Raw genomic sequence first — 10,433 nt, 5'->3', positions numbered from 1 at the left:
ACTTTATTAATCATTTAGTCAGCTTGAATCTTCAATGCATTATTTCTTTAAGCAGCCTCGTGGTCAATCATTAGGATCCTTGTTATTCATATACAGTCTGTGTGAGAGGAATTTAAGCAGTTCTGTGTTTCAAATTAGTTTCCTTCACATCGAACAGTCCCTTTAGAGAATGGTTTTCAGTCAGACGTCACAACCAATCGTCCGGCTGCCCAGTCATTGCACTGTGCTTAAAAAAAATGAAGCAGAGCTGGGAGGCAGCAGAGCTCAATGCTGACTCACTTTAGGATCAATCTGCTTTTAAGTTACAGTGCTGGTTCGGTCTGTAGGCAGCAGCCACTGTACACTGAAGAGTTCACTTTAAGTAGTCAGCAACTAGTTACTGAGAAGGATTGGAAGGAAAATGGATTCAGAATCTGGAGAGCTAAGTGAAGGGGATATGTCTTCAGGTAAGTTTTTTTTATATCTATAGGGAAGTATTTCATGAAACTACATTAGATGTGAGAACCTGTTGTGTGGCACTCGATAACAATTGAAGCTCCTTTAAATAAGCTTTTCCTATTCTGTTTGCTTCATTAGACAAAACGTATACCACTTCTGTTTCTAAAGTAACCGAAGCGCACACAGAAAAAATGCACCCTGCTCTTTCAGGGGAAGCTTTTAGAATGATGCTGCATTTCCCATACAGTCTGTTATTTGTGCTTTTTTATTTCTTAACTTCTGATTAGTATTGCATGCCGTCCTCCAGAAGTGTCTATCAAACCAGCCAAAAACAGAGTCAGCCCAAATTCATTGGAAGTAGACCCAGACAAGCACTTCTTAAAAATATATTTTTTATCTACCTTTCATTTCACAAATGTGGAGAAGTTCCAACTTCAGCTGGATTTCTTTCCCTTTCACTGCTATTGAACTCATTCATGCATGGGATAAAAGACAAAACCTGTTTCACATCTGCATAAAACAGTTCATATTTTTGTAGGTGCAGGCTAAGTTTCCTCAAAGGGGCTCTTGATTCGCAGTGCGTAGAACAAAATATCACTATGGGCAGGCAAACTGATCTGGTTATTGGTGAATAGCAACAGGGTGGACAGGAAGAGGAGGGATGGGGTGGAGGTGAAAATATTAGGTGTAGGGTAGGGGTGCATGGGTAAGCAGCCAGGAAACACACAGAACTTGTATAAATTTTTTAAGCAGGCATCAAATGTTGGAAACTTTTCCACTCCATGTCAATATCTATCTCAAAATGTGTTAATGCCTTTTGGAAAAACCCAGGACTTCCGGCCTTTGTTGTTAATGAGCAAATATTTCTGAAATTAACACTTGCTTGCCAGCTGGCAGAATAACAGTCTCAGTCATCTTTATTTGTTTGAATCATCTCTACTGATTCATGATGAAAATGTTAATTTTTGCGACCTTAGTCCCCAGTAAACAACGTCGGATCCCCCAGTTACCGGCTGGAAATCAGTGACAGTGCTAGCTGGTGTGAGTAGATGAACCTGAGTCAACTGTCACTTCCTGCACACAGAAAACCGGACAGCTGTCCAACACAAACATATGATTGTGCACTCCCAACAAGAGGGAGAAAGCTTGGCTCACTTGTGTCCCTCTTTTACTTCTTACTTGGCTGACAAACTCTCGTTGATTAACCCAGACTCATTGATATTGTAAGGTCACAGAAGTTAATTTGGAGTCATAGTTGTACACATAAAATGGGCCCTTCTGTCCATCTATACTAATGCCTCTTGCGAGCATTAGGACCAAATCTTTCTACGCTCCTTTTTATTCTTCTGTAGAAGACTGAATGGACATGAACTCATAAACTCTACCTCACTACTATCCATAGTGGTCGCCATGAGTTGACAACAGCTCAGCAGCAGTCCATGCAGATACCACTGCTGCTCAGTTTGGGACTCAGTCAGATTCGAACTCAGGACAATCTGCCTCAAAGTCCAGTGCTGATACCACGACACCACTGGTCAGCCCATATACAGATACATCATACATGTACACACACATTTATATATATATATCCTCCAATTCACAGTTTTTATTGTTATGTATTGCAATGTACTGCTCCCACAAAACAATAAATTTCACAACATATGCCAGTGATATTATACCTGATACTGAGAAGAATGAGAGGAATGTCTCATTGAAACCTATCAAATATTGAAAGGCTTAGATACAGTGGACATGGAAAGGATGTTTCCATTAGTGGGAGAGTCTGGGACCAGAATGCACAGGCTCAGAATACAAGGACATCCCTTTAGAAGCAAAGAGGAGGGATTTTTTTTTTAGCCAGTGAGTGGTTAAGTCATTGCCACAGGTCTCTGTGGAGGCCATGTCATCGGGAATATTTAAAGTGAAGGTTGATAGGTTCTTGATTAGTCGGCATCAAAGGCTGTGGGGGAGAAGGCAGGGGACTGGGGTTGAAAGGGATAATAAATCTGCCATGATGTATTGGTGGAGCAGACATGACGGGCCGAATAAAGAATTCTGCTCCTATATCTTACACCCTGCCTTTACAAGTGGCAGTCTAAGTGTCTTAATTGTAGTGATAACATCTGACTCCAACACCTCCACCAGTAGTGAGTTCTGGATATCAATTACTCCATGGCTAAAAAAAAATTTCACTCAAATCTCCTTTACAACTCTTTTCTCTCACATCTCAGGGTAAATCTATCTAACAACCCTATCTTTATGTATATAACTCTTTCAGGTCACCCCTCAATGTTCCCTCCAGGGAAACAAGCCCAGACGATCCAATCTCTCCACATAACTAATGTACTCTAATCCAGCCAACGTCCTAGTGAATCTATTCTGCACCCTTTACAGCATATCTTATTCCTTCCTATAGTGTAGCAACCAGAACTACTTACAATACTCGAAATACGATCTACCCAGGATTTTGTAAAATTGCAACTTTATGTTCTCACTTGTATATTCTCTGCTGCGATCCATGAACGCAAGTATATTGTATGTCTCTTTCACCAACCCATCTACATATGTCACTACATTCAGGGAATGCTAGGCTTGAATCCCAAGGTCCTTCTGTTTATAAACAATCCTTAGCACCCTGTCATTTACTGTATACATCCTGCTCCTGTATGCCCTATTAAAATGAGAAATTCTCACCCATGTTGGTATTAAATTTCATTTGCAAACGCTCCACCCAACCTCCCATCAGACCTATGCTATGCTGTGCCTTCGGCAACCTTTCTCACTACCTACAACACTATTAAATTACTAATCATGCCTTCTACACTCATAGCCAAGTTGTTAATATTGTGGGTTCTTGTTAATTGGGACACCTCGGGACCAGTACATTTTGGCCCAATTGAGTAGCAGTCCCAATTGGCCAGAGTTTTCATGAGAATAGTTAAAAAGATATTAAAAAGACAAACTACCATTTAACTGAATAACAAATTGTGTATTTAAATGAAATACTGAACAAATTAGAATTCTATCTGCGCTCCTACAGTGCTATAAAACTATATTAGTTCCTAATAGTTATCAATGGAGGAATTCATCCAGTATATGCCGCTGTGTTCTTTTGACTGACTGTAAATGAACAAAACCAGCACACACACCGAATGCAGATAATGGACTGCCTTCATAAAATACTTTCGGCAATCGCAGCCTCCAAATCTTCATTTTTATTGTAACAGTCAAGATGATTGCCGATACCTTCAAATTCTTTGTAGCTCCTAACTTGAAGTAGTGAAATTGTTTCACTTTTTCTCCCAGCCCTTTCTGGCATCTCCAAGTCTCACTGCTCGAAACCGCAGAGAGCAAAATGATTCTGAATTGTCTTATTGCTTGTTTCTCACCGATTATCAGTGACAAAGATCACTGCTTTTTGAACACAAACACACGCAACTGATGCTATCTAAAAACAGTTTGCTTCTAAGCAGGGTATGGTGTCTCATATCACACAAGTGCACACGACTGTTAAGCAACAGTCTCCTGTCTCAACTGAGCAAAATTGTGTCCCAAATAAACTAAGGAAATCCTGGCTATTTTCTTGGTTAGTTTTTGTTCTTGAAGAATAGTCCAAAATAAGCTGATGCCCCAATTAACCGATGGGCCAGTTAACCAGGATTCACTGTATATTACAAACAAGAGTGTCAGCACCATTCCTACAGTACACAGTCATAGTCATAGTCATACTTCATTGATCCCGGGGGAAATTGGTTTTTATTACAGTTGCACCATAAACAATAAATAATAAATAGTAATAAACACAACAGGTTCCAAACTTCCAGTATACTTCCACCACTTCGCCTGCCTCTTATCAACAGACTAATATTGGAACCAATTTGCCATCTCACCTTGGACCATCCTACCATGGACTTGCCTGACTTACCTTTCACCTTTTTGACTCCTCCTGCTGCTCTGTCACTGTGCACCCCAACACCTCCCCCCACCTCCCTGCCCCCCCAAATTAGATCAAACTCTCCAAAGTAGGGAGATGAAACTTCTCTGCAAGGATATTGATCCCCCTCCCATTTACTGGCAATCTGGTCCATCTTGAACATGGAAGATAAAAGGCCCATTGACTCCCACTGCTGCACCTGCTCAGATCCTTCCCAAATCTTTATGCACTTCATTCTGACAGAAATAGAATTTTAATTGTGATGATTTTGATAGTTTAGTAACTTGGTTTGTGTTTTGCTGGCTGAAATAAAAGTCCTAATGATTGCATTATTGAAGTTGTTAAGAAAGCTGATATATCTCTGCATCCAGAACTCCAGGATCTAATATATTTGGGAACACTGTATTTTTAGAAAATTACCCAATGATGTTTAATCACAGTGCTTGCCTGTGCAAGCGGATAATGCGGACAATGTCTCCTATTCTAGTATGCCTTTATTTAACATAGGACATAGAGCACTAAAACATAGTACAGGTCCTTCAGCCCACAATGTTGTGTCAACCTTATGACTTACTCTAAGATCAATCTAACCTTTTCGACATAACCCTCCATTTTTCTATCATCCATGTGTTTATGTAATAGTTTCCTAAATGCCTCTAATCTATCTGCCTCTATTGCCACCCCTGGCAGTGTGGTCCACACATCTATATCTTTCTGCTAAAGACATGAAGGATATCCAGACATGATCCCATTGAATTAACTACTTACACACTCCTTAATGTACCGGTTCTCTAGTGACGTATTCATCTGCCCACTCCTATTTTTACCCTCACCAGCACAATCCTGAGATTGTGAGCCAAGAGGTTCTACTCAACAGCCCTCTGTCTAACCCCCCTAAACTCACGCTGCAGGACCCTATCCCTCTTTCTACCTTTGTTTTCTTAGCATTAACATGAAAACAAAGATTATGGTGCAATCTTTAATTGTTCTCCCTCTCCTCCTCTGCCCTCCCCAACACCACCCGCCCCCCCTTTCAGTTCAGAAGATTCTGTGCCCGATTTTAAAACATCCTTAACCCTGGCAGACTATGGAGCCCCATTCTCTGCCACAGAAGCACTGGTCTATTCCTCTCAGTACTGCTTCTCCCATCTTTACTGCTCACCCAAGCGCTTTCCTTCTTTGCTCTGCATTGAAACCAACTGTGGTGCCAGAAACTCGGCTGCTGCTCTGAGAGGCCGCTAGCCTAACTGTATGTAAAATTGTAAACTTGTTTGAGAGGGACAAACAATACTTGAAGTATTTTAGAATGCTGTTACAAGGTCCTAGATAAATGCAAGTAATTTCTGTGACATGCTGATGTCAAAGTCACAAAACCCAATTTCAGCTCTGGTAATTCACACCACCCAAGGTAAAGAAGTTGCATATCATCTAAAATTTTGACAGGCTTCTATAGTGGAGAGTTTCTGACTATTTGCATCATGGCCTGGTATGGAAACACCAATGCCCAAGAACAGAAAACCCTCCCAAAAGTAGTGGACATAGCCCAGTCTAACACAGAAAAAGCCCTCCCCGCCATTGAGCACACCCACGAGGAGTGCTGACACAAGAAAGCAGAATCCATCATCAAGGTGCCTACCATCCAGGCCATGCTCTCTTCTCACTGCGGTCATCGGGAAGGAGGTACAGGATCCTTGGGTCCCACACCACCAGGTTCAGGAACAGTTATTACCCTTCAACCATCAGGCTATTGAACCAGTGTGGATAACTTCACCCATCTCAACTCTGAACAGATTCCACAACCTATGGACTCACTTTCAAGGACTCTACGACTCATGTTCTCAGTATTATTCATTTACTTATTCATTTTTTTTTTGTATTTGCACAGATTGTCTTATTTTGCACGTTGGTCGCTTGTCGTTCTTTGTGTGTAGTTTTTCATTAATTCTACGGTATTTCTCTGTTCTACTGTGAATGCCTGCAAGAAAAGGAATCTCAGGGCAGTATATTGTGGACATGTGTGCACTTTGATAAGGAATTCACTTTGAACTTTCAACTACTGTTCAGACACATTTTTGAGAGCTATACATTTGAAAGCATGGCTATATAAAGGAAAGTTACATAGAAATGAGTCAGCATTTGATAGCACTGAACATATTGCTTGATTACGTCAATGAGTTGTACCCTACGTATTTAATTCATTACATTGGCTTCATAGTTTGTTTAGCTGCTGCCTGTGGTCATTTCCAGGCTCTGCTCTCTAAGCCACTTGAGTTGTGAAACCGTCATTGAAGTGGTCTCCTTTCCTGTCGCGAGATGGAATCGTGTCATCGTCCCTAAACAAGCTCATCTGGTGTCACTGGGCACTACCATTTTCTGCCAGCTCTTTTTACCTCTGTCCTGTCATTGAGAAGAGAAAATTTAATAAGTGGAAGAGTTGTATTTGCATGATGCTCTTCACAAGTTCAGGATCTTCCAAAGCATCTTGTGGCCAGTGAATAATTTTCCAAACACAGTTACTCAGATCCATTGGCTTAGGCAGTCTCAATGGAATCAGTCAGGTTTAATATCACCAGAATGTTGTTAAACTTTTCATTGTGACAGCATTACAATGTAATACATAGTAGTAGAAAAAACATGAATTACAGTAAATATGTATACACACACACATACACACACACACCCCTACTGTAATTTATGTTTTTTCTATTATGTACATATATTTAATAGTTAAATAAGAAGTGCAAAAGTGTGGTGCATGGCCAAGTGGTTAAGGCGTTCGTCTAGTGATCTGAAGGTCGCTAGTTCGAGCCTTGGCTGAGGCAGCGTGTGTGTCCTTGAGCAAGGCACTTAACCACACCTTGCTCTGCGACGACACCGGTGCCAAGCTGTATGGGTCCTAATGCCCTTCCGTTGGACAACATCAGTGGCGTGGACAGGGGAGACTTGCAGCATGGGCAACTGCTGGTCTTCCATACAACCTTGCCCAGGCCTGCACCCTGGAAACCTTCCAAGGCGCAAATCCATGGTCTCACGAGACTAACAGATGCCTACATAAAGTAGTGCAAAAATAAAAATAAGTAAGTAGTTTAGTGAGGTAGTGTCCATGGGTTCAATGTCCATTCAGAAAGTGGGTGGCAGAGGGGAAGAAGCTGCTCCTACATCGCTGAGTTTGTGGTTTCAGGCTTCTGTACCTCCTTTCTAATGGTAGCAATGAGAGCAAGGCAAGGCCTGGGTGATGAGGCTCCTTAATGACAGATGCTGCCTTTTTGAGGCATCACTCCTTGAAGATGTCCTGGATACTGTGGAGTCTAGTGCCCATGATGGAATTGATTGTTTGCAACTCTCTGCAGCTTATTTCAATCCTGTGCAATAGCCCCCTCCCCCCACCCCCCCACCCCCCCACCCCCCCCCGTCACATACAGACAGTGTTGTAGTCAGTTAGAATGCTCTCCATGGTACATCTGTAGAAGTTTGCGAGTGTCTTTGGTAACATAACAAGTGTCCTCAAACTCCTAATGAAATATAGCCAGTGCTGTGTCTTCTTTGTAGCTGCACTAGGATAGATGCTCAGAGATATGGACATCCAGGAACTTGAAATTGCCACTTCTATCCCTTTATGGTGACTAGTGTGCATTCCCTCATCTTACCCTTTCTGAAGTCCACAATCAATTCTTTGGTCTCACTGATATTGCTGCGACACCACTCAGCCAGCTAGTATATCTCACTCCTGCATGCCCTTTCGTCAGTGTATCATCAGTGATTGAGGATGACTTACTTTCATTCCGGTTCTACGGTTTTGAGGTAGCTGATGAAGCCACTGTGAGGATGCCAGACTCTGTACAGGTGGGGAAGTAAGTTCCTGAAGGGGTCGGCTGGTGGGACACTGTCATAATGGGACAAATACAGCGGCCTATTACTGCACAGCAAAGTCTCACAAACACCACAGCAGTAACAAGCCGATATTCTGCTTTACTGACATTGGTTGACTGAGGGTAGTTCTACAGGCAGTGGGAAGAATTTTCCTCCAACTTGCCACTCTGATGATTAAACCAACATTTACTGAACGTATGAAACAGCCGCTCAAACAACATATTATGTTTACACACCATTTTAACTTAATGTTCCCACACATTTCACAGAAACATAACCGTGAGTTCAACACTGAGGCAAATTTGGATATTAGGAGAAGGAAACATATTTTGTGGTTGAATTAATGAATGGAAATGAGGAGAAGGAACTGAGAGCTTTAGAAAGAGAGAGATCTAGAAGCCCCATCTTGGGATGCAAATTCTCCAGGTGAGCTTGCATCAGAAGATGAGGCTGTCAAAGCTGGAGAATCAAAATCAAGTTTATTATCACTGACAAATGTCATGAATTTTGTCGTTTTGCAGCAGCAGTGTGATGCAATGCATAAAATATACTATAGCTTACAAAATGAAATATATATAAATGAATTGTTCTGAATTGAGATATTGTTACTCAACTAATAACCCCGAGGTCTTGCCTCATGATTCCAGACAAAAAAATCAAATCCAACCATGGCAATTAGAAGAAATAAATGTATTTAAATTTAGAATAAAAAGAAATTGCCAGATTGTTTCTAGAGTTCACATGGCCTTTTCAACACATGCACCCCCTTCCCCCTGCCCTGGAAAGGATAGTTGATGATCTTACCTGGCTGGGCCTATGTGTGACTCCAGACCCACACCAGCTGGTTGACTCTTGACTACACGTTGGAATGGTTGTGCAAACCATTTAGTTCAAGGGCAGTTAGGAGTTAGGTCGATGGCCCATATCGATGATATACAGCAAATCCCATCAGTGAATATTTTTCAAAATCTCAGAAATTAACGTTGGAGGAGATTACAAAGGAGAGGTAAGATCCTGGACAAACTGGAAGCAAACATAAGAAATTAAAATTGAACCATTAGTTAAATAGAAGCAATGTTGGACCGGTGAGATCAGGAGTGATGGGTCAATGGGCCAATATGAGGGAGGCCAAGACAATATACTTCTGGATGACTTCAAACCTCTTGAGCATAATACTGGGCTATATGTAACAAGGATGTAATTGGAGATTTCAGCAGCGGCTGAGCTAAGTTAGGAGCAAAACAGATCACATTTTGGAGGTGTTGCAAATATGTGGCCTGCAGTCCTTGGGGGTCAAAAGTTCAGTTTCAGACACACTCTGGTGAGCGGGTAGGAGGTGGTGGTTATGCACTGAAGATGTTGATGGAGATTAACAGCAATATTCTCATTCTACTCAATCGAATTAGAGCCAGTTCCTGCCTATCCAGTTCTGAATGCTGGCCAATTGCAAAAGAGTGGGAGGGTTGATGGAAATGATGGAGATGGAACTGAGATGCAGATTTGTTAGTGAGCACAAGGGAACTGGAGTTGCGAAATTTCAAAAGTTCAAAGCTCAAAGTAAATTTATTAGGAAAGTATGTAGATTCATTTTCTTGTATGCAGTCACAATAGAATGAAGAAACAGTCAGTGAAAAGAAAATCCACAAACAATGTACAAAGGAAGGCAAACTGTGCAAATACAAAAACAAACTAATAATAATAAATAAACAAATAAATAAATACTGCTAAGAACATGAGTTGTGGAGTCCTTTTTATGATGTGGGAGGAGAGCATAGATGAGAAATGGAAAGTGCTTCCCAAATTAATGTTGCAGGATCGGAAAGAAAATCCCTGGTAGATGATTTTAAAGCTACAACTGAATAGATAAGAATGCAACCAAATTACATGAACACTCTGCTAAACACTGAATACAAGTTGAGAAGGACAGGTGAGAATGCCTATCCTCTTCACATGACATAAGACATAATTTGTGCTTTGATGTTGTAGTTGGGGTCTCAGCTTAAGTGGTAAGACTTAAAAAAGTAATCCTAGTTAAGATTGGAGTAGAGTGGGCAAGACTGGGGTACATTTGTGAAACTGGGAAATGGAACAAACAGCAGATACTACACAATAGCAACAGTCATACTATACCATGAATGGGCTGAACAGGCTCCAATATGCTCCATTGCACCTTAACACAAGCAGTTTATTG

General features: G+C 41.3%; 1 protein-coding gene across 4 annotated transcripts in view; it reads left to right on the top strand.

Moving 5' to 3' along the window:
- Positions 1–237: 237 nt before the first annotated feature.
- tnfaip8l3 (tumor necrosis factor, alpha-induced protein 8-like 3) overlaps positions 238–10,433 on the top strand; it is a 67,531-nt gene continuing 57,335 nt past the window's right edge. For all 4 annotated transcript variants that reach the window (XM_063065988.1, XM_063065987.1, XM_063065991.1 and 1 more), the window contains exon 1: positions 238–446. In XM_063065988.1, coding sequence (XP_062922058.1) covers positions 401–446 — 46 coding nt within the window. In that variant the 5' untranslated portion in view covers positions 238–400. The remainder of the gene's footprint in view (positions 447–10,433) is intronic.

Source organism: Mobula hypostoma, chromosome 13, assembly GCF_963921235.1.
Source record: "Mobula hypostoma chromosome 13, sMobHyp1.1, whole genome shotgun sequence".
Lineage (NCBI taxonomy): Eukaryota > Metazoa > Chordata > Chondrichthyes > Myliobatiformes > Myliobatidae > Mobula > Mobula hypostoma.
Note: the sequence above shows the minus strand (reverse complement) of the source record. Positions and strands in the feature narration are given on the sequence as shown.